Source organism: Myotis myotis, unplaced genomic scaffold (genome assembly GCF_014108235.1).
Source record: "Myotis myotis isolate mMyoMyo1 unplaced genomic scaffold, mMyoMyo1.p scaffold_m19_p_7, whole genome shotgun sequence".
Lineage (NCBI taxonomy): Eukaryota > Metazoa > Chordata > Mammalia > Chiroptera > Vespertilionidae > Myotis > Myotis myotis.
This window is the reverse complement of record NW_023416379.1, coordinates 24,691,883-24,717,516: the sequence shown is the minus strand read 5'-3', so window position 1 is coordinate 24,717,516 and position 25,634 is coordinate 24,691,883. Positions and strand designations below refer to the sequence as shown.

General features: G+C 39.2%; 1 protein-coding gene across 5 annotated transcripts in view; it reads left to right on the top strand.

Annotated features, from left to right (window-relative positions):
• Nucleotides 1–25,634, top strand: part of MAP3K5 (mitogen-activated protein kinase kinase kinase 5) — a 178,427-nt gene that overhangs the window by 60,634 nt on the left and 92,159 nt on the right. For all 5 annotated transcript variants that reach the window (XM_036316104.1, XM_036316103.1, XM_036316102.1 and 2 more), the window contains exons 2-7: nt 2,401–2,540; nt 13,184–13,207; nt 18,677–18,870; nt 19,642–19,810; nt 21,345–21,451; nt 22,975–23,145. In XM_036316104.1, the coding sequence (XP_036171997.1) occupies nt 2,401–2,540; nt 13,184–13,207; nt 18,677–18,870; nt 19,642–19,810; nt 21,345–21,451; nt 22,975–23,145 (805 nt within the window). The remainder of the gene's footprint in view (nt 1–2,400; nt 2,541–13,183; nt 13,208–18,676; nt 18,871–19,641; nt 19,811–21,344; nt 21,452–22,974; nt 23,146–25,634) is intronic.

The following is a 25,634-nucleotide window of genomic DNA, read 5'->3' as shown; positions in this document are numbered from 1 at the left end:
CTATATGTACAAAGTTGTCAGGTTTATGAAACATGTATTATTCTTTATGTTAAAGATGTGACCTAGTTTTTTAGTTTGTAATTATTTTTAATGATAAATAGATTTTGAATTTTAAGCAAAGCACTTGGGGCATCTGTGGAGATGCTAATGATTTTCTTTCCATTGAACCACCTTTGCATTCTCAAAGTAAATTTTAAACTGATGATTTAGTGTTCTTATAGTATAATTAGAGGCCCGGTGCACAAAAATTTGTGCACTCGGGGGGAGGGGGGGTCCCTCAGCCCGGCCTGTGCCCTCTCCCAGTCTGGGACCCCTCGGGAGATAACGACCTGCTGGCTTAGGCCTGCTCCCGGGTGGCAGAGGGCAGGCCCAATCCCTAGGTGCAGCCCCTGGTTGGGCTCAGAGCAGGGCCGATTGGGGAGTTGGGGCGCCGCCCCTGTCATGCACAGAGCAGGGCGATCGGGAGGTTGTGATGCCACTCTCAGTCACGCTCAGGGTAGGGCTGATTGGGGGTTTGGGGCACCGTCCCCTGTCACACTCAAGGCAAGGTTGATGGGGAGGTTGTGGCGCCACTCCCTGTCACGCACAGAGCAGGGTCAATCAGGGGGTTGGGGCACTGCCCCCTGTTACTCACAGAGCAGGGCCCATCAGGGGGGTTGGGGCTCTGTACCCTGTCATGCACAGAGCAGGGCCAATCAGGGGGTTGGGGCGCTGCTCCCTGTCACGCACAGAGCAGGGCGATCAGGGGGTTGGGGCGCCACCACTGTCACACTCAGGGCAGGGCCAATGGGGAGGTTATGGCTCTACCCTGTCACACACAGAGCAGGGCCAATGGGGAGGTTATGGCTCTACCCTGTCACACACAGAGCAGGGCCCGTGGGGGTGGGAGGGTTGGGGCGCCGCACCCTGTCACACACAGAGCAGGGCTGATCAAGGGGTTGGGGTGCCTTCCCCTGTCACGAACAGAACAGGGCGGATAGGGAGGTTGTGGCCCCGCCCCCTGTCACACACAGAGCCGCAGGGCAATCAGGGGGTTTGGGCGCTGCCCCCTGTCACGCTGATCCTGGTGCTGGGAGGCATATTACCCTTTTACTATATAGGATAGAGGCCTGGTGCACGGGTGGGTGCCGGCTGGTTTGCCCTGAAGGGTGTCCTGGATCAGGGTGGGGGTCCCCACTGGGGTGCCTGGCCAGCCTGGGTGAGGGGATGGTGGCTGTTTGCATCTAGTCACACACCCTTCAGGGTGGGGGTCCCCACTGGGGTGCCTGGCCAGTCTTGGGGAGGGGCTGAGGGCTGTTTTCAGGTTGGGGGTGACTGAAGCTCCCAACCGCTCCTTTTTTTCTTTTTTTTTTTTTTTTATTCTGGGCCAGCTTTAGCTTTGAGGCTTGGCTCCAGCTCTTAGGCCTCCGCTGCTGAAAGTAGGTTTCTGGCCTTTGCTTACAATGTTGCGATCCTGCTGGCTGAAGCCCGGCAGGTTTCTGGGGTTTTGTTTAGCTTCTATATTTGTTACATAGTTGCTTAGACTTGAAGCTCAGAGGCCTGCAGCAGCAGGCGGGGAACGTTGGAGTCCTCCGTCACTGAAGCAAGCAAGCCTCATGTTAGTTTCAAGCTGCCTGGCTGCCAGCCGCCATCTTGGCTGGCAGTTAATTTGCATATTGCCCTGATTAGCCAATGGGAAGGGTAGCGGTCGTACGCTAATTACCATGTTTCTCTTTTATTAGATAGGATACTTGGTGAATGTTGTTCATTTTTCTTTCATACCTTTGTGTATAAATGAATTTAAGGCTACTCTGAATTTCATATTTGTGACATTAATATCAATTTTTGGTATCAGGTTAATACTACCTTGGTGTTAGGCATTTCTGAGCTTTGGAAGAATTTGTATATGGGGTTATATTTTCTTTCTTAGTCGTAATTTTCTGTACCTTTGCTTTCCATTTTTCTTGATTTATACTTGCTATGGGCATGCTAGATATTAAAACACATCTCTGGATTAATTCCCAATCTTACCTATTTGCTTTTTAAAATCTCATTTTATAGTTATTACTTATTGCTGCTTCCTATGGATCTGCTTCCGCAACCTTAGTTAACCTGTTTTAATGTTGAAATTTAACAGAGAACAGCCCCACTGCTGACCATTGCAAACTCTCCTTAATTTTCAGTAATTATATCATCCATTTCTTGTTGTTGTTGTTGTTGTTGTTTTTTCTTTTAAAAAAGCAGTTTGGCTACTTTTTCTAAAACCACTTCCGGGTAGAATTGCAAATTCAAAATTTAGTGGTAAATGCAGAGGGAAAAATCCCTATCATTTCTTCATTTACTAAGTTATTGAAACCAAAATGTGCTTCTTGGGCATTACTTAGGTGTCATCTTTGGGGGGACTTTGTTTTCTGTTTGCAGATATTGCTGTGGTGGAGATGAGTGATGCCTTCCGGCAGCCGTCCTTGTTCTACCACCTTGGAGTGAGAGAAAGTTTCAGCATGGCCAACAACATCATCCTCTACTGTGATGCCAACTCAAACTCTCTGCAGTCACTGAAGGTACCTCACTTGTTTACTAAATAGTTACTTTAGGCACCAGAGTTTTAAGGGTACCTCTCTATTATCCAAAAAAATTTAAGTAGCTTATTTTGTGAAAGGATGTTTTCGTCAGTTAGCTAAGTTGTGAAGTTTATATAGAATTCAATGTAGAAATTTTATGGTACACAGGTAGGAAAAAACTTAATGTTGAGGTCTGAGCTCCAGTTAGAGTCACACCTGAGTAGACTGTGTTAATAGGAAGTCAGTACATGCACTGGAGGAAGACAAAGAGTTTGCATAAGGTATGGTAAAGCCTCATGCTTGTCACCATTGGGGGTTTTGTGGGGCACACCTGCCTCCAACTAGAAATACTATGCTACCTACTGAAAGTACTCTAGAAATTCTGTGAGTATCACTAGAAAATTGGCATCCTCTTTCACAGGGATATGACTTCAATTAAGATTAAAAAGGGGGAATAACAACTCACTGTATTTGTCTAAGAATTCAGTGTATCCCGTCATTCTCTCCATTATAGGAATTTAATGATATGAGGGTATATCCTCCATCCAAAAAGATTGCCTGAAATGCTTTTGCAAGGCCAAATATTTATACACTGTGTGATTTGTTGAAAAGCATCTAACAGTTCAGTGAAACTTGTGCTGAGCCTCATATTATCATTTCCTTTGTGAAACTTCTGGCTTGCTTTATGTGCATTTTTTCATCTATATCTTTCAGTTCCCAAATCAAAGCCAGCCTTGGCATGTGGAGCCCTAAAACCCAGAGCCATATTCCTAATGGCCTAGTAATTGTTATATAAGATCTCTAGCCCCAAGTCCATGCAAAAAAAGTAATAGTATTTTGCTTTTATGTGAGTATCTAAAGCTTGTATGTCTTTCTCTGAAAAATCTTCAGTTTCTTTTAGTAAATACATTGACTAGACACCAAGCATTTGTGCTGGGCATTGATAGACTATCCCCTTTCAGAATACTCTGAATACTCCTATGAGATTTATCCCTACTCTGCCTAAATCTCTTTTTTACTTGGAACAATTCTTTAAGAACCCTGACTTAATTTTACCCCAGTTTTACTACTTTAATTAATACATTATAAAGTTTTGTGATGGTGTGTTTTGCATTATACATAAATTGACTTGCTACTATTTACAACATATATTGCAGTTGATGAAGTAAGATTATTTTATGTAATTTTTTATCCAATGTTTTTGCAATATTTTAAGCAGGCAGTATTGTATTAGACATTTTCACTCTACACTATTTTTATTCTTGCCCTACTGATATCTGGTGATTATTTTATGACTTGCTTTATGTGGGAAATTTTTTAAGTGAATTAAAATGAAATTTGAGAGAAAGAGATAAAGCTAATCTTATCAGAAATTTGTATGGGACAACTAACCTGACTTATTGCATTGCTTTCAGCTAGACTTTGTACAGAGGTGTTAGTGCCATTTTAATAAAATAATTCTTTAAAAGGCTAATCTATCTAAAACATAGTTGTGGTTTGTACATAATAGCTGCTTGTTATTGAGCACTTGGTACTATGGGCTAAGTACCAAGTGCTTTATCTGCATACATTTTCACAGTAAATTCTTAAAATATGCCTGTGAGGTATATATTCTGTCACCATTTTATGAAATTGCAAATTGAGGCTCAAACAAACTCCATCGTTTGCCCAAGATGATATAGCTAGCAAAATTAGGGACCTGGTCAGTGTGCCTGCAAAGCCCATCCTTCTTAACCACTCAACTTTACTGCAGTTACTTCTAGTTAGAAGGATATCAGACATTCCTGCTAAGTGTGTTTATTTCAAAAAGCCCATCAACTATGTCCCCTGCATTCCATGCAAAACCTTCTTTCTTTCCTCATCTTCCTTCTATTATTTTAAGCTTCTGTGTTTTTTTTTTTGTTTTTTATTTAGCTTGTTCCTAGCTCAAATGGGTGTCTGATGGCAGAGGATAAATGGGTGTCTGATTCCAGAGTGTTCTTAAACCCATAAAAATTTTTATTTTGCTCTTACATTATCACTTCCTTTTCTTAAAGTTTTATCTCCTTTACCAAGGTAAATAGCTAAGATGAATTTAGTTTTAGGTTGAATTTAGTATATGAAATTAAAATTTATATTTTTTCTAAGGATTTGATTCTTTTACTTTAACGATTACTTTTTACTACATTCTTTTCAATACTTGAAAATAACACCTAACTTGGTCAGTGGTACAAAGTATATGGTAAATGTTAGGAGAGACAGTAATTTGAAAATATGATCCTATGAAGTAGTGTAACAATTTGTGCACCAGAAGCATTGGCCCTGCCCCTTGTAACAGTGCTGCCTCTGGACATTCCCGCAAGTGTCTGCTCACTTGATGACCCACCATTGACTTGTAAACCATGGACCTCTGTACTCTCTCAACCCTGTTCAGCATCATCATCACATACATTTCCTCTTACTGTTTCATGGAAAGTTTTTTCCATTCTGTTGAGAGAAAAAACAAACAGTCTTGTTCTTTTATTTTACTTATTTCAGAAATGATTCAACTTTCTTCTGAGCTACTTGACATTCATGTCCATTTGGGGAAAGAGGTAATTTGGGGGAGGAGCTGGTAGGTTATACATGTGAGCACGGCTGTATCAAGATTTTCTCTGACCATCTTGAATTGACAAACCAGATGATTTATTTAGAGGAAGTGACTTCCCAGTTGTAGAATCCATCCCTGAGGTTTTGGAAAGGGCTTGGGACTGGAGAATCCAGTTTTCTTTCATGTCAATGAGTAATACTACATCTTCTAAGCAATTGTTACTGGATAAGGTATGCCCTTGTTGTCCTAATTGCTCTTTTACCTCCCTATCCCCCCACCCCAGCTCACTGTTTGTAGCATCTTATTACCATTTGTCAAAGGGAGAGGGAGCTCTGTGCTACCCTGTAAATGGAAGAGGTCATCCTATCACTGGGTTAACACCAGAAATTTTTTCATGTGTAGAGACTTTCATCACAGGCCCATGCGTTTGAATACCTTAAAGAGCAGGAAGGAATACCTCTGCACACAGAAAATGAGAGTCAGAACGCCTCCTGACTCCCACCCAAATGGAGCAACAGTTGCTGAATTCTATCCCCTTTCATTTATTGTAAATTAATGATTCTTTCATTGGAAGTTGATTTTTGTGGCACTCCAACCCATCATCCTATTTGAGTCATTTTAGAATGCACCCTTGAAATTATTATTTAAATTTATGTGTAAAATGTAATTTATTATACAGAAATTCATTATACCTATAACTTTTCAACAATTCAGTTGTTTTTTTAAAAAAGAAATACCTGTACTTGAATTAGATGGTCCAATTAGGCGTTGCTGAAAGAAACAGCTGGTGTCAAAGAAGAGGAAGTTAATTACAATTATTGCAACATATTATAAGGAGAAGTTCTTGTTAAGGAGCTATTTCAAATGCTGTGTGTATAAAAATGTCACTCATCAGCATCCCAACCCAGTTTAAAGACATGTTTCTACTTACAGTAGAGTTCTCCCACCAAGATATATTTATTAAACAAGAAACAGAATTAAGAGGAAGGCCAGCCAGCATGGTTCAGTTGTTGAGCTTCAACCTATGAACCAGGAGATCACGGTTCGATTCCTGGACAGGGCATATGCCCAGGTTGTGGGCGTGATCCCCAGTGTGGGGCATACAGGAGGCAACCAATCACTAATTCTCTCGTATCATTGATGTTTTTATCTCTCTCCTTCTCCCTTCCTCTCTGAAATCAATCAAAATATATTTTTTTAAAAATTGAGGTAAGAAGACTAGAATTTCTTTTAGGATTACTTTCCAGCTTTGGTGCAATTTAACTTGACTTTTGGTATAGGTTGTTTTAATTGACAGTTGCTTATATCAAGAGAAGGATGTGTTCTTACCCCTGATCACAAAACAACACAGGTACAAATTGTCTCTAGATCTGGAAATACAGGAGTTGAGTTGTGGTTGTTTGCTTTGATAATATTAATACTCATATTGTATACGGCTTTAAAATGCTTGAAATACTTTCATAAACTTACTTCATTTGGTCTTTAAAAACAACCCAGTGAAATAGACAAAGTTAAGTACTTACCATATAGATGGGACAGATAGAAGATATTTTCTTAACAGATGATAAACTTAGAGAGATAGAGAGCCTTAGGGGCACACACAGCTACTAAATGTCAGAGCAGGGCAAACCCCATGTTCTTGGAGTTGTCCTCAGGGACATTTTCATCTAAGTCTCTCTATAAATTTCATATGTCCTACAGAAATATGATTTTCTAGCTTTTTGTTAGATTATTGAATTGTGTTTTTAACCTTGTGCTTTTATATATGCATAACATGTAAGCACAAATGTAATTAGTTTTTCTTACATAAAAGATGGGCCAGTTCTGTGACACCTGTGTGGGAGTATTCATTCTAAGCCTTCTCAGCTTTACTTTAGCAGCATGGGGAATGGTAAGGTGAGTCCCATCTTCTCCGTGAAGCTGAGGGTGTTCACAACAGCCAGTCTGGTATTTCCCTGTCCTCCTTGGAAGTGCTGAAATTAGGAAGAGGATGGAACTGGAGAGTATAAGAAATCTCTCTTTTCCCCCCAACTTTAGTGGAAAAACTGCCACGCTCCTCTGGGATAGAAAGAGGGGTCAGAAGGGAAGGACCCAGAAGGTCACCAGCTGGGGGCTATGCTCTTCCTTGGCCAAGAACTCCCAGCGCCTTTCCTTTCTTTCTGAAACCGAGATCCTGGTTGCTCATTCTGCTTCTCCCACCCTGAGTGGATTTGACTTAGCAACCCCACACCAGCTGTTCCCACTTCCTTCCCTTGGCTGCAATTACCCAAATTTTAGGCACAAACACTTTCCAATTTTGGAGATATTCCACTTATTTATCCTTAAAATGACCTCTTCAAAGTTAAATTGTTCCAAATAGCTATTAAAAGTTGTCTTCATCTCCTCTTGGAATGAGACCTAAACTAGATTTTTTATTTGTCTTGCTTCCTTATTTGGTTATCAAAGGATACTGGAAAATTGGAAAAATACAAACACACACACTTTTTTTTGTTTATTTTTGGTACCGCAAAGGACTATACTGAGCAGAAGTCCCCTAAAGATTTCATACAATTATGAAGTTGTAACGGAGCAATGCATCTCCAGAAATGTTCTCTGATAAGGAACTGAAGTTTATATTCATTTTATCTTTATATTTCTAGACACCTAGATGAGACACTTACATGAAGTGATGTGAAATATGGCAGTTGTGTCTGAAATTTATTCCCCTTTCTCCTTTTATTTAGTACAAATTAAGCTTTCACTATTCCGCTTCAGTAGGTAGATAGCTTTTGAGGTCTTGTCTGCTATTTATTTGTACTGAGTTAAAATGCACAAATAGTATTGTTTTTGTCTTTTCAGTTGTTACCTCATTTGAAGTTATATCATAAACTGAGTGTCTCCTTTAAGAGAACAATTTGTATCTAATTAGCTTCTATAAGACATAAGCAATAGTTCATAAGAATTCAATAGATTCCTATAGGGATGGTTTCATACAGTTTTATAATTGTTATAATGCAGGCATTACCTAAAATTATGGTTAAGAAGTCATGTAAGAGGATTGTTACTCCAATGAGTAGTTCTTCAGGAAGACATATCATATTGGCTCTAAGCCAAAGCAGCTGTGATTATATTCTGTAGGGAGCAGAGCCTTTAGCTCACTCAGTTCTCACCCCAAGTGACAAGTCACCTCCTGTGACTACCGCTGCCATTCCTGTGCCTGGTGCACCAAAAGAGAGATGGTGGTAGAATAGCTCCCTTGCAGGGCATGGGGGCATCTCTCCTTCCGGTGACACAAGGATAGTGTTGACTGTGATGGGCCTTTAGCCAAAAGCAAATGATAGAGCACAGAGTTTTAAGAGACCAGCGATCACTCAACCCAGCTCTCAGTGTGTTACTTCAGAGAGAGGTGAAATGACACCTGGCTCATCAGAGCTAGAACTTACACATATCTACCCAGGCCATAGTCCAGTATCTTATCCATTCATTAACTCATTTATTCATGTTTTTATTGAGTGCCTACTCTGTGCCATTCAATTTGCTTGGCTGTTAGTGGGGTACAAATATGAATAAAACATGGCCCTGGCATCCAAGGTGACTCACGCTGTGGGATGGGGGAATCATATGAAGAAACATTTGCAGTTGGTACATGCAGTGCTGTCATAGAGGTGTGTATGCAGGTTAGTGCAACCAAAGTATGGCATCATCTACTTCTTTGGGGAAGATAGGTATCATAGAAGATGGTGAAGGCCAGCTTTACAGAAAACAGGTTTTTTATGCAATGCACAGGGGATGCTACTTAGCAGAGCATGAGGAAAAGGGCTTTTCCTTGTTATTTGGAGGAGAGAGGATCTTCCTATCAAGAGAACAGTGTATGAAAGGCTGTCGTGTACTGTTCTGGAGAGATGTATCATAAATCAGATTTCGAAAATTCTCCATACTGCGTTCCTGACTTTGTTGATTATCCAACATTTTTCTGTTTATCTACACTAATAAAAGACACACATTCAAATTGACCATACCTTCGCTACGCCTTAAGCCATGCCCACCAGCCAATCAGAGTGACTACATGCAAATTAACCCAACCAAGATGGCGGCCGGCAGCCACAGAGCTGGAGCAAGCAGGAGGCTTGATTGCCCCAATGATGGAGGAAGCCAAGCTTCCCGCCTGCTGTGGCGGCTCTGAGCTCCACTCAAAGCAACAAAGTTTCAATTATAGAAGATAAATAACCCCCAGATACCTGCTTTCAGCCAGCTATGGCCATGGAGCTAGAGTGAGCAGGAGGCTTCCCTCCCGCCCACCCTGGCCGGCTCTGAGCTCCTCTCAAGGCTATAAAGTTTCAATTATAGAGGGTAAATAAATCCCAGAATAAAAAAAAAAAAAAAAAGGAGAGGCTGGGAGCTTCTGTTGCCGGGGTGCTTGGCCAGCCTGAAAACGGCCCTTAGCCCCTCACCCAGACTGGCCAGGCACCCCAGTGAACCCCCCCACCCTAAAAGGGGTGTGGCCAGCCTGGAAACAGCCATCAGCCCCTCACCCATGCTGGCCAAACCTCCATGGGGTGAGGGTCCCCACTGGGGGCAGCTTGACCAGCCTGCAAACACCCATCAGCCCGTCACCCAAGCTGGCCAGGCACCCCAGTGGGACCCCTACCCTCATCCAGGACACCCTCAGGGCAAACCAGCTGGCCCCCACCCATGCACCAGGCCTCTATCCTATATAACAAAAGGGTAGTATGCAAACTGACCCTAACAGCAGAACGACTGGGAATGACTGGTCACTATAACATACATTGACCACCAGGGCGCACTCAATGCAGGAGTTGCCCCCTGGTGGTCTGTGCGCTCCCACAGGGGGAGCTTTGCTCAGCCACAAGCCAGGCTGAAGGCTGCCAGTACAGCAGTGGTGGTGGGAGCCTCTCCCACCTCCTCAGCAGCGCTAAGGATGTCTGACTGCAGCTTAGGCCTGCTTCCCGCTGGCAAGTGGACATCCCCCGAGGGCTGCCGGGCTGCCAGAGGGATGTCTGCCAGCTTGGGCTCGATCCCCCAGGGAGTGGGCCTAAGCCAGAAGGTGGATATACTCTGAGGGGTCCCAGACTGCAAGAGGGCCTAGGCTGGGCTGAGGGACCCCCCACCCCGAGCGCACAAATTTTTGTGCACCGGGCCTCTAGTTTTATAATAATAGTTTGTTCAGAGACCTGTGCATGTACGTGTGTGTGCATGTGGGCTTGATTGTGTGCACACAGTAGCTGCTTGTGAAGCACCTGTGAGAAAAACCTCTTTCAACCTTCCCCCACAATGTCTCTCATCTGTCTCTTGATTTCCACTCCCCTGGCACCACCATTGCCCAAAGCCTTATTGTGAGGCCCCTGGACTTTTGCAATTGTTTCCTAAATACATTTCCCCTCCAATACTAATACAACCACCTAGTTAATATTTTTAAAACTTTAACAACATTTACCTTTTATTTGTCTTTCTTGGGAAATACATTCACCTGGATAATACATTTAAAAATTTTAAAGTGCAAAAGAATATGTGGTATAGGGGAAAGTCACTCTCCTTCCTTGTCCTTCAGCCAGCCAGCTCCCCTCTTCAATGGAAACATCTGTTTGTTATAAGTTTCTTGACTTCCTTCCATAGATATTTTATGATTGTACACCTTAGAATTTTTTTTCTCCCTTTTATTCATAAATAGGAGCATAGAGTAAAAATCATTCTAGCCCTGGCCAGTGTGCTCAGTGGTTAGAGCGTGGACCCGTGCACCAAAAGGTTGTGGGTGTGATTCCCGGTCAAGGACACCTACCTAGGTTGTAAGCTTGTGTGAGAGGCAACCAATTAATGTGTCTCTCTCACATCAATGTTTCTCCCTCCTTTCCTCCCGACTCCCCCCTCTCCCCCCTCCTTCCCTTTCACTCTCTCTAAAAATCAATGAAAGAAATATCCTTGGGTGAGGATTAAAAGAAACCACCATTCTGTACTTTGCGCTTTCTTCACTTAGCAGTATATCTTGGAGATCTTTCCATATCACTACATAAAGAACTTCCTCATTCTTTGTTTGGCTGCATTGAAGTTCATTGTATGGCGATATCATAGTTGATTCAACCAGTTTCTAGTTGATAGACATTTATTTTGTTTCCAACCTTTGCAGTTAGAGAAGTATTCCCTGTGTGTTGAAACTTCATTATGTATATGGCTCAGCTTAAAAAACACTTTGATTGCCCAATGCCCACAGAACAGAGTAGTATATTTTGGCATTCAAAATCCTCTTCAATGACTTTCTAATCTTATTATTTGTACTTTCCAAAATGAACTGTCTGCTTTAGCCTAATAATTACATTTAAGACCTTTTTCAAATACTTCTTTAATTTTCTCTTCTGTACTTCCCCAAATGAGCTGTCTTCTTTAGTCAGTGATAATATTTGTTCTTCCCTACATGGGCCTTTGCTGTTCTTAGTCCTCTAGCTTGGATCCTCACCTCCCAGCCTTGCCTTGGGAAGTTGTGTCTGTTCTTGTTGGCTTATCTTGAGTTCTACCCTCTCTGCTGATCTTCTCAATTCTTAGTAACATCTTCTTTCTCTTAGAAACCCCAGTCCTTGATGTATATGCTCTTTTGACTTAGCACAGTGATGGCGAACCTATGACACGCGTATCAGAGGTGACACACGAACTCATTTTTTTTGGTTAATTTTTCTTTGTTAAATGGCATTTAAATATATAAAATAAATATCAAAAATATAAATCTTTATTTTACTATGGTTGCAAATATCAAAAATTTCTGTATGTGACACGGCACCAGAGTTAAGTTAGGGTTTTTCAAAATGCTGACACGCCAAGCTCAAAAGGTTCGCCATCACTGAGCATGTGTGTGCACACATGCATGTGCATCTAGGCTTATGATATTTCTTTTTAAATGTGTACATGTCCTTTTTATTAGCAAGATTGTGAAGTATTGAAGGTATTTTAGTTATATGTATTTTATGGCTCTCAAAATTACCCAGCACAATTCCTTTCTCTATAGATTTTTGTTTACTTATCTGTTATCCTTAAACATTCAAAAGTCTTACATCCTGCTGTAAGCCAAAGTCCTCATTGGTTTCCCTTGCCGTGTTGATCCTGGGATTAAGAATGATGGCTAGTCCCCTGAGTTTTGTATGGCTCTTCTCTCACCTGCTACAGCTGGCTTCTCTTCTTTAAAAAAAAAATATATATATATATATATTAATTTCAAAGAGGAAGGGAGAAGGAGAGAGAGATAGAAACATCAATGATAAGATAGAATCATTGACCGGCTGCCTCCTGCATGTCCCCTACTGGGGATTGAGCCCACAACCCGGGCACATGCCCTTGACCAGAATCGAACCTGGGACCCTTCAGTCCACAGGCCGATGCTCTATCCACTGAGCCAAACCAGCTGGAGCCTGGCGCCTCTTCTTAGCCACCCTTGAGGCTTCACAAATGTCTTACATTTCCTGATTCCACTTTAACATCTAGGAATAATAATGATGATAGTTAGCTTTATCAAGAGCTTTCTATGCACCAGGCACGTTATTTGCCTGATCTCATTCCTCATAACCTAAAAGACAGGGATACTGCCCGTAACATGTTAATTGCCTTCTGTTTCTTGTTGAATAACACATGACCATATTTATGACTCTTTATGGCCTTATTATCTATGTGTGGATTGGCCCATTTTGATAAGTGGCCAATGCCCTTTATTTCCAGCTGCCCTGGAGGCAGCATGCTGCTTGGTCTCCTCCCAGGGCATGAGTGAGGTTGTACTTATTTAGGGAAAACAAACTCATTTTAACAGTTTCCAAAAAGATCATGACTGGAAAAATAATTCTACATGCACATATTCTGCCAAAATGATTTTTAGATTATTCAGTTTGGGGATTTTACATATTTGTGCTGTTTTTTGTGCCCTCCTGACTCCGCTCTGTCAGATTGTAAACTTCTCAGATGCAAAGACTTATTCTACACTCCCTGAAATCTCTAATTGCTAATAAAATTATTAATACAAAATTTCCCATAAAGTATGGTTCAGTTAATTAATTGAATTAATTAGTTTTGTATTGACTTCTTTACTTTTTTTTCCCCCCAGGAAATCATTTGCCAGAAGAATACTGTGAGTATTTTACTTAACTCTTCTAGAAACTTTATCTTTTCTTTTCCATCAGCTAATTTATTGTTTTCATCTCCACAAAATTTTAACTTCCATCTCTTTAGAGTTTCTGATATATCCATATAAATATGATTATTTTATCTAAATATTCCTTTATAGTAAGATTTCATTTATAATATTGGGAGGTGATACTGATACCTGCTTTTTTAAAGTACATAATTACATTTTCGAAAATATTTGCAAAGTATATCAAATTTTGTGGAATTATAAATGACACTAAAGCAGCATATATACACACAGATACATGCATGTGTATGCATGTATGTATATCTACACATATATAATATAAGCTATATATACAAATTATAGATATACATATAAATACATACACATATATAGATATATTTATATATGCATAATTCTATCTAATGTATCATCTATCAATAGAGATTGATTTAAGTTCTTAAGTCTTGTATCTGTTTTTGAGATAACACTACAAAATTCCTACCCTCCACACAGAATTAAATAAAAGTTAAACAGTGATAGAAATAAATTTTAAAAATGTTTAAATGCCTGAAGAAAAAGAACATACAGGTGAGTCACCTGTTATACCAATGGTTGTATTTTTCATTTTGGAAAGTAAGTCAGTGTTTGAAAACTTTAAAGAATATATCTCTGCAACTTAGAGTAGAAATAATATACTACAAATATCTGCATGATTCAGTTTAAGATGATAACATTAAAAGTACAATTGATAGCTTTTCCTTAGATCAGAAATGTAAAAGCTTATGTTTAAGATTTTACCAGGTCAGAGACTCATTGCAGCATAAATAATGTCGCCTCTGCATTCAACAGGAAATGAACAATTATTGCTTCATGCATCAATTCAGTGTAACAGATTTCATTAAACAAATATTGATTGAGCATGTACCATGTGCAAAGCTTCGGGCTGGTGCCACAGGGATTCACAAAGGAGGTTGAAAGTGACAACCACCATATTTCATAGCTGTTCTGCGAGACAACAAATGAGAAGTGCCAGAGTCTACTTAGGGGATAAAGCCAGTAAACAAATAAGCAAGCAAACCAATTAGAAAATTAACATAAGGCAACATGCTAAAGAGTGGGTGACCATTACATCAAGTAGTCATGGGAGGTCTTTCAGAGGAGGTAGCAAGCGCTACCTGAGACCTGCGTGGGAGGTTTGGATGTGTGCAGAAGCAGGTTTATAAGAAGACCAAAGACTGCACATGATGACCAAGTTGCCATTGATTTGAGTAAGCTGCTGTTTAGGTGCTGGCTGTCCTTATCCAAAGTGGAGTATTTTGAGCTTATATTTCAATATGTTTGAATGCTGAGAGCATTTCTTCCCAGAAACTTAATTCATTTGCCACACATGCTTATGTTCATTTTTATGTGTGTTTTTTTAAATTAAATACAGAATTGGCGTTATTTTAATTAAAACAGTGAAGATAATTAAAATAAGACTAGATTTTGAGCTGTGGGTTTTTATAGCCATGGAAACAAGCATGGGCCCAGGGGATTGGCATTGCTATTTTATGACCATGCCTTAGTGTTTTGAAATTTAAGGAAATATGGTCTTTCTCCTTTTAAAAGCAGTTTAAATATTGTAGAATTATTATCTTCTTAATAAAAGGCATTTTTTTGCACCTGAGATATCTGTTCTTGATCACACAGTGGTTGGTTTGTGTATTTTTTAATCCTCACCTGAGGATATGCTTTTATTGATTTGAGAGAGAGTGGAAGACAGAGAGAAAGAGAAAGAGAGAGAGAGAGAGAGAGAGAGAGAGAGAGAGAGAGAGAGAGAGAGAGAGAGAGAAGAGAGAAGAGAGAAAGAGAGAGAGAGAGAGACATTGATTGGTTGGGTTACCTCCCGTATGTGCCCTGATCGAGGATCGTAGCTGCAACCTAGGTATGTACCCTGACTGGGAATCGAACCTCTAATCCTTTGTTGTACGGGACAACAACTAACTGAGCCACCTGGCCAGGGCATACAGTAATTGTTGTTATTTTGTTTTAGATTATTAGTGACTTCAGACTCTGGGGTTGGTAATAACCTTGTAAACAGAAATTGCAGTAATAATATTTCTAAGTTGTATGTGAGCCCACTTGGGAAATAAATGTTTCCATATTATTTTGAAAAAGTGCTTTCCTTAGTAGTTTATATATTTTTTAAAAAAACACAACATCCCACAACCAACCCCCACACTTTTTCCCCACTGCACCCTTAGTAATATGCCCGTGCCTCCTGAGCCTCCTCAGCCTCTCCTGTTTTTAACATCAACAATGGGAAATTGAAAAAAAAAATTATTGCTTCAGAAACATAGGCAATAAAGTGCAGTGAGGCCAAGAACTTAGAAAAACCTTAGCATGTAGGGTACTGTGAACACGAATTCTGAAGCCTTATATTTTGGGTTTTGAAGAAGACCATTTCAGGAATCGATTTTTCTCTGCTATTTGCATGGCTCTCATTTGTCTTTCTTTGCCCCTACACTGCTCAACACACACCCGGACATCTGATAGTCATTCTCTCCCAGAATTCGTTTTGCACAGATGTATTATTCCCCAATGCCCAGTATTGCAACAACTGTGTGTTTGATTTCATGTCTTATACACAAATGCACGTGGTATTAAGGCTCCTGAGGATACAGAACTTGATCCATCAGCAGAAGAATAATATTCTGAAACTCTAATATCACTTTTCTAGTTCATTGTCTTCCCATCTTTTTCCCCCTACTTTTGTGACTTAGAAGATTCAGAGCATTTTCTGTGGTGATTTTGGTATAGTGCTTATCTAACACAGGAACATCTGATTCTGTTGCTCTTCTATAACCTATTCATAGTTTAAGCTTTGGAAGCTTTGGAAAGCAGCCTCTTACTGTACGTGCCTTTCCTTTCTGCCTTGGCAGTGGCTTGGCTAAAAGGATTACATTGGTGGGCATGCTATGGAATCTTGGCAACATTTTAAAGCAGGATATGTGGATTTCCTCTCTTTCTGACTAGTCTTACAATTATTGTTCCACGAAGGAGAGCTTGAGCAAGGAACACCTTTGTGTTCTTGATTTAAAAATCAAACGTCAACCTCTGGAAGTTCTTCTCATACTTTAAATGGAAGCCAGGTTTCTGCTTCATTACCTTACATACACGCAGTGCCTCAAAGAATAAAATGTTCATAAATAATTAAGCCTGGCCACTAGGGCATTTGGCACTTCTTGTCTGTTTGCTATGTGACAGTAACTTGGCTCATGCAGGGTTCACGGAAGGTGACCTGAGGCAAAGGGTTGGCGTGCCAGCATGTAAAGGACACTGGGGAGGGTGCCCAGCCCTCTAGTGATAATGGCAAGCCCTCTGGAGAAAGAGTCCCTGGCTGGCGCCCCAAACACAGCACAGACCAGCTGTGACCTCTCAAAGCCTTACCTGTTTCCTCACCTGGAAAACAGAGACGGTAGCAGCTTCTTCAGTGGTGTTGTGAACTATGACTGTTCATTCCCTGGCACATGCAAGTGGGAAATAAATGTTTGTTCTCATTCGTTTATTCCTGAGGGTCAGAGCAGTGATGTTTTGTTCTCTGTAATGCTGATGTGGCTGGGAACTCCCTGTGCTCCCTGGAACAGCGTTAGAGTTTTCCACATACTCCTTCTATATTCAGTCCTTTCCTTTTAGAGGTCTCTCCCGGGTTTGTACTTTTGCTTGAAACTCTTTTATGTTCCAATCATGTATTTCTAACTTTCTTTTGGACATTTTCTCTTTGGGTATCCTGCTCCCCTGAAATCCTAACCTCTCTAAAAGTGAACATTTCACCCTTCCAAATCAAACCTCAGCTTCTTTGAAATATATATAGAGAGACTTCAGAGAGGAATGGAGAGGGAAAGAGAGATAGAAGCATCAATGATGAGAGATAATTATTGATCACCTGCCTCCTCCATGCCCCACACTGGGGATTGAGCTTGCAACCTGGGCATGTGCACTGACTGGGAATCAAACCATGACCTCCTGGTTCATAGGTTGATGTTCAACTACTGAGCCACGCCGGTTGGGCCAAACCTCAGCTTCTTGACCTTCCTCCCATATACTAACTGGAAGTCAGGTTCCGTTTGATTAATTGCCTAATATATAACAAGTGCTCATAAATACTTAAGTCTGGTTCTGCTTTCTGAGTTCTTACTTACTGTGGAGTCGCCTTTGACTCCTTCTTCCCGTCTCTCAATCTCTGTAACCAGTTGGCAGGTCTAGACGATTCTTTCTTTTTGACATTGAGGGCATGTGTCCATTGCTATTGCTGCCAGTCTGGTCATGCTTTGTAGCTTCCTACATAATTTTCTGCCTAACTGTCGGAATGCACTGCCTTGATGATGTTTTCTTTCCTGCTCTGAATCCTCCATGATTCTCCCTGCCCAGCATATGTAATTTAAAATCCTCAGCTTTGCCTTCACTCCCCTCCCCTGAGCCCTAAGCTCTAGTCAGACTTGCTTATCACCCAGGGGTGCCCAGTGTGACTTTGCCTTCCCTCTTCCCAGCTCTGCTTTTGTTTGCACTAGTGTTCCCTCACTTGGCGCCATCGGGAACTGACAGAAGATTAGGATGAGTGAGTGGAGGAGAGCCGCATGGGCTGGGGTTAGAGAAAGGCAGAATTTGGATAGTCAGGCCTTTGTACTACAGTGATATGTTTTCTCTTCACCTCAGGAGCACGGGAGAGGACTTTAAACAGCTGAGGGAAGTGATCTGATATGGGCTGTAAAAGGATCACTTTGACGGCTGGGTAGGCAATAGATTGAGGGCAGGAGTGGAAGCAGGGAGACTGGTTCAGGCCGGTATGTTAGTGGCACTGATGGTCTTGTAGTGCTGGTGAGAAGATGGAGGGGAATGGACAAATGTGAGATATATTTTAGAGGTAGAATAGATAGGCTTTTGATAGGATGTGGGAGTTAAAGGATGGAAGCATCAAGGATAACTTTTACATCTCTAGTTTTAGAAACTGGGAGACTAATGGAGCCATGACTGAGACACAGCGACCTGGAGGGGAGTAGCTTAGTTCTGTCACATTAGCAGCCCTTAAATGTTAGTTCTTATTATTTCCCTGTATTTGCGTTGTATCTCTCTGATTACATTTTAAGTCCCCTGAAGGCAGAAGGCCATGTTTTAAATTACACTGTTTTTCCTACAACGTATATCATATGCCTCAGCCCTGAGAGATGGTGAATATTTAAATTGATTGATAGAAACTGTGCCATACTGTTTTTTGAATCATCTGTAAGTCCTCATTACTTGAAGTAAGCAATTAAAGAAATTGGAGGAAATTTCCATTTTCATAGGTCATAAATAAAAAATGAGGCTTTTCTCTTTCCTGTCACATTCAGAATTATTATTTAAAATGCTCACTTAAGTAAGGCTTGGGGTTACGCTAGTGTGGAGTCTACAAGCTGGCTCACCACCTCCTGGTGCCTCCGTCCACAGATGTGCACTGGGAATTACACGTTCGTCCCGTACATGGTGACTCCACACAACAAGGTCTACTGCTGTGACTGTAGCTTCATGAAGGGGTTGTCAGAACTCATGCAGTCCAACTTCGAGCTGCTTCTGGGACCCATCTGCTTACCTCTTGTGGATCGTTTCATTCAACTTCTGAACGTGGCACAAGCTGGCTCCAGGTAAGTTTAATAAATGAAGTGTTAGTCTACTTATTTGTGCATGTGATGAGATGTTTCTTAGATATAGTACACAGCAGCCAGGAAGCAGGAAAACTGTATAATATCCTCTAGTGTTAAAATAGATGCCCCGTAGTCGACATGTTGCTTTTTATTCACTTATTCACAGACTAACTTGAAATCAGAAATATAAAGGACTGCTGTGTTATACTGATAATAGAGCTAAAAATAAATTTAAAGTACAGAAACATTATCCTAGTAAATGTCCAGGGACTTTTATTTTAAGAGCAAGAACTCTGCAAAAATTGCTGAGAGCATTATTATATTTTATTTAAATATAATATTATATGGTTTCTTACTTATTTTTATTTAAGGGTCATTTATATTATTAAATGATGATGCTGAGTCAGAAAGTAAAGGTAATATTATGTTCAAATCATAGGCACACCTTAATTTATTTAGAATATTTATACTCAAAACCATAAAATTAAAAATAAAGTTTGGGCATTTTAAATGGTTCATTACAAGTTCTTGGGAAATTCATTAACATAGGATATCTACCTTTAATTCTTCCTGAAGCAAGGCAGAGTGTCAATAGAAATATAGGACTTCCAGATTTCTTAATAATGCTACTTATATGAGGTGTTCATTCTGTGCATCTTAATGAATTGAAAGCTACCAATGATGCAAACGGTATTCTTTTCCATATGAAATTATTGCTTTTCATTGAAATTCTTTCTAGTGTTAACTCTTTGAAATGTGTTTTCCCATTAGCCAGTATTTCCGGGAATCTATACTCAATGATATCAGGAAAGCTCGTAATTTATACACTGGCAAAGAACTGGCAGCTGAATTGGCAAGAATTCGGCAGCGATTAGATAATATTGAAGTCTTGACAGCAGATATTGTCATAAATCTGTTACTTTCCTACAGAGATATACAGGTAAGAAGATGCTTAAAATCTTTTTCATGTAGTACTAGTATATTGGAAATATATGGGAGTATCAACATCAAATTTCAGTTAACTATGTCATTCATGTTAGTACATGTAATTTTTTATTGACTCTTGTATGCTTTCTGTCCCCAGATTTTATGATGAACGAGATAGATTCATTTGAGTAACAGTTAGTGATTGTGAAAGACTTGTATTATAAAGGTCTTTTTCCTCCAGAGGGACTTAAAGACAAATCTGCAAGCATAGCTAACCCAGGGACAATCTGTTCTATTACGTTAGCCTCAGGTACACCTGCCAGTCAATAAGTAAAAGCTTTGTTTTGGCAAATAGCCAAAATTTTGAGAGTTTTTTTTAGACATATCTTCATTGAAATTATGTTGCTTGAAATTGATAGCCAGAATATTTTAAAGTTATTTTTATAATTAATCAATTGATATGCAATTGATTAATTATAAAAATAACTTTAAAATATTTTTAATTTTTTAATTACTGTTGACATATAATATGTTTTAGCTATACAACATAATGATCAGACATTCTGATAACTTATAATGTGATCACCCCACATAGTTATCACAATATTGTTCACTGTGTTCCCTATGCTGTACTTTTACATCCCTGTAAAAAGAACTTTTAAAATATATAATATAAGACACACCCACATTCCCTACTATTTTATTGACATGTCTTGGAATTGTAAAAATATGGTAAATAGAATGAAACTTTCTGAGTTGGGGATTTGCGATTAGATTTTTACAGTAAAATTTAAGTGAATTCTGGTTTCTTATTTTCAGTCTTTCAAGCCTGAGTTAAGAACAGCAGAGATTCGTCCATGTGGAGAAGTGTGGCACTTAGGATCCTATGACTAGAGTAGCTTATTCATGTTGAAATGAAGTTGTTTTGCCCTAACCAGTTTGGCTCAGTGGATAGAGCGTCGGCCTGCGGACTGAAGGGTCCCAGGTTCTATTCCAGTCAAGGGCATGTACCTTGGTTGTGGGCACATCCCCAGGAGGAGGTGTGCAGGAGGCAGCTGATCGATGTTTCTAACTCTCTATCCCTCTCCCTTCCTCTCTGTAAAAATCAGTAAAATATATATTTTTAAAAAAGAAAGAAATGAAGTTGTTTTGTTGATGATAACAGAAGTTCAATCAGTTGCTCCATGTTCTTGATATTTTGGAAATTATTTTTTTTAAAGTAATTGATAGGACACTGCATGCCAGGAATCTGGCCCCATGGAGAGGTACAACCGTATCAAGTCAGTATAGCATTATCATGCTAGATGGTTTATTGTTTTGCTGGTTAGATGTGGTAACTGTATTTCTAATGTTTTAATCTATATAATCAAAACCCTTATTTTTTTTTAAAGTTTCTTCTTGGTTGTAGCTTTTTCAAAGTATTCCTTGGATTTTAGTTCTGTTTTTAATGTCCTACTCAGATTAAGATATCTGGTTGTCAAAAATCATATCATTGTCAGAACTTTCTCCTACTGGTTTAATTCTATGCTGTTCTTCTCCTGTTATAGGAATATGATTCTATTGTGAAGCTGGTAGAGACTTTAGAAAAGCTGCCAACCTTTGATTTGGCCTCCCATCATCATGTGAAGTTTCATTATGCATTTGCACTGAATAGGTAAGAAGAAAAAGTTCCTGTTCACAATGTGCTAACATATTATTTTTAAACCTGTATATTCTTTCTAGGGTATATTTTTTTGCTTTAGCCCTGCAACCACTCCCTATAAGAATGCAGTATTAATATTTCCATTTCAACCATGTAAAATATAGGAAGCATGAATTTTTATTATTTTATGATTTTTTTGTTAGTAATAAAAAATTCGCAATCTTTTAATAATAAAATCCTTAAAATTCTTCTCTGTCAAAGGTTATATCTGCTATTTACATGTTTTTAGAATTTTTTAAATTACATGAATATGATATTACTTTAAGCAAACATACTCAATAGCAAGTGGTTATTCACTCAAAAATTGACTAGAATAGGCCCGGCTGGCATGGCTCAGTGGTTGAGTGGCGACCTATGAACCAGGAGGTCATGGTTCAATTCTCGCTCAGGGCATGTGCTTGAGTTGCAGGCTTGATCCCCAATGTAGGGCATGCACACGGCAACCGATCAATGATTCTCTCTCATCTTTGATGTTTCTGTCTCTCTTTCTCTCCCTTCCTCTCTGAAATCAATAAAAATATATATTTTTTTAAATTGACTAAAATAGGTTTAAGGGTAGTTATGTCTAGGTGAACATATTCTGAACCAGATAATATTTTCACTAGGACTGCTCTGAACACACCTAATTATAATCATAGATCATGTGTCCATTAATCTTCTAGGTCCAGGACTAATACTGCTGCTTCTAGTCCTGCCTCTCTCCCTTCTGTCCCCATCATGGCACACAACATACATACTTGCTGTTTTAGAATGAGCTACACAAAGCAGCTTTTTAAATAATTGATTGGTCACACATAGAAATCAGGCAATCCTTGGGTTAAAGTTGACTTGTTGGTATTGTCTGTGAATTACTTTGCTCAGGGTTTTGGAGCAAAAGCCATTAAAACCTAAAGTCGGGGTTTTGTCCCTGTTTGGATTAGTTGACTCTGCTCCATTTGGGGCCACAAACTGCATTCCTAATCTCACTTCACCAGCTTGAACTTGCATATAGACTGCAGGGAAATTGGAAGGACTATGGATAGGTAAGAACAAACCATCACCGTTACCAGAAAAGCAATTCAAGGGAGATCCTTGTTAGAACCAGGAGACAAGCAGTAGGATTAAAAAACAGAAAGGGTTGGGACAGAGGCTTACAGAGGACTTTCAAAGTCTAATTGTTTTTATTCTGCCTAGTGTGAATCAATATATTAGAATTTTAAAAAGATAATTGTCCTACCTGGTTTGACTCAGTGGATAGAGTGTCGGCCTGCAGACTGAAGGGTCTCAGGTTCGATTCTGGTCAAGGTCACATGCCTGGGCTGTGGGCTCAATCCCCAGTGTGAGGCGTGCAAGAGGCAGCCAATCAATGATTCTCTCTCATCATCAGTTTCTATCTCTCCCTCTCCCTTCCTCTCTGGAATCAATAAAAATATTTTTTTTAAAAGATAATTGACCTAATCTGTATTGAAACTGATGTTTTTCTCCCCCTACCTTAGGAGAAATCTCCCTGGAGATAGAGCAAAAGCTCTTGATATTATGATTCCCCTGGTGCAAAGTGAAGGGCAAGTTGCTTCAGATATGTATTGCCTAGTTGGTCGAATCTACAAAGACATATTTTTGGACTCTAATTTCATGGACACTGAAAGTAGAGACAATGGAGCTTTTTGGTGAGTACGGAGGATAAGATGCTTGACAAATGTATGACATAAAAAAATGTTTGCAAATTGAAGAGTTACATTACTATTATTATCATTTAGATTATGTGTTATGAAATGAACCTTAGAATTTATAGCTTTAGTAAACAAGTTTGATGAAATTCATTGAATATGGCAGAGTAAATTGGGATACATTAGATGAAAAGATATTTTTAATATAATTTTTAAAAGATATTTTATATGTAATATGACAGAAATATAAGTTTGTGGAAAATTTATAAAGGTTTATTAAAGACATGAAAGAAGAGCTGAATGAATGGGAAAATATACCATGTTTGTGGATGAGAAGACTTGATACTTTAAAGATGTAATTATCCTCAGCAGGCTTTTTATGTAATTTGACAAATTTATTTGAAAAATAAAGGATCAAAAATAGGCAAAGCAATTTTGGAGAACAACATGGAGGGACTTACTCTGCCAGATAACAAAACTCACTATATAGATGTAATAGTAAAGACTACTGGAAAAGATGGATATTGTGGGTGAAAAAATGAAGAATTATCAAAGATATATGTAAACTAGAAAAGAACCAAAGGAAAATTTTAGAACTAAAGTCAAAATTTCATCAGATGGCATCAATAGCAGGTAGGACACAATATAAAAGGATAAATAAATTTGAAAATGAATTATTAGAAAGCATTCAGATTCAAGCAGAGGAAAGAAAATAATTGAGAAGGAAATTAAATATCAGTGCTCTGTGGAATAGCATTGAGCAGTGTAACATACTATTGATTGGAGTCTGAAGAGAGAAGAGAAGTGATATAGCAGAAAAACTTTTTCAGAAATTAATGGCTAAATATTATCCAAATCTGACAAAAACAAACAAAACAGCCTACAGATCTAGGAAGCTGGGCAAAATCCAAGCAGGATAAATTCAAGGAAAAGCATCTTTCATCACATCATAGTAGAATTGTTGAGAAAATCAAAGAAAATATCATAAGTACAACTTAGGTAAAAAGATACATTGTATATAGGGGAAAGAGTGCCTCCTGACTACTCATTAGAGTGAAACCAAAAGACAATGGAATAGCATCTTTAAAGTGCTTAAAGAAAAAAAAACAGTCAACCAATAATTCTATATCCAGTGATAATGCTTTCAAAAATGAGGTGAAATAAAGACTTTTCTAAATTAAAAAACAACCAGAGATAATTTGTTGCCAGCAGACCTTTACTACAAGAAATGTTTAAAGGAAAATCTTTAGATTGAACGGAAGTGATACCAGATGGAAAGTTGGATATATAGGTAGAGCACTGGAAATGGTAAATATATGAATAAAAATAGAAATATCAACAAAGTGAAAAAATAAACCCCAGATAGGGAGCAATGCATGTTACCAATATAGAATCTATATAAATAACTCCTAAAATATTTAATAAAAAATGTTATAAATGGGCATAGGCTATGAGCAGGCCATACACAAAAGCAGAATCACAAATGGCCAATAAACATTTTTAAAACATATAAAAAAGATGCTTTACCTGCAGTCTAAAACAATGATATACCATTTTGTACTGTTTATCCTATATAATAAAGAATTAATATGCAAATGGTTGTCACACCCTCAAGCCATCATGCCATCGAAGCTTAGACACAACACTGGGGAGAGAGGAATGGGGACCAGCCAGGCAGCGGCTCAGCAGAGGGACAAGCCGCCCTCCCTACAGTCCCGGGCACCAGCTGCTAGGGCTGTGGTCTGGGAGAGCTACTCCTAGTTATACACCCTAAGGCAGCGGTTCTCAACCTGTGGGTCGTGACTCCTTTGGCAGTTGAACGACCCTTTCACAGGGGTCGCCTAAGACCATCCTGCATATCAGATATTTAAATTACGATTCATTACAGTAGCAACATTGCAGTTATGAAGTAGCAACGAAAATAATTTTATGGTTGGGTCACAACATGAGGGACTGTATTTAAAGGGCCAGAAGGTTGAGAACCACTTCCCTAAGGGAACTCTAAATTTCTCTCCATGAAAGTGTCATACCACACACACACACACACACACACACACACACATATACATATATAAAATATGTTGAGCAAAATAAGCAAATGGAAGGATACATAGAGTACAATATCATTTATAGAAACTTTAAAAGCAATCATACACATCTAAGAAAAGTGTATATGCTTGAATTTACATCCTAAGTTCCCAGTTCAGTATATTAGTTACCAGTGGGGAAGGAGTAGAAAAGGATCATGGAGTGATTTACATGCAGATGCAAGAATATTTAAGACATTTTACTTTTTAGGCTGAGTGATGGGTATGTGAAGGTGTTTCTTATATTATTCTTTTGTACTTCTTAATATTCCTAAAGCATTCCTAAAATATCCCCTGATTAAAGAGTATATTAAAGGAGGTTGACATACTTCAGGAGTCCCTCCATTATAGCCATAAATTTTTAAAGTTATGAAACAGAAATCTTAACTTTTAAAGTCTTTT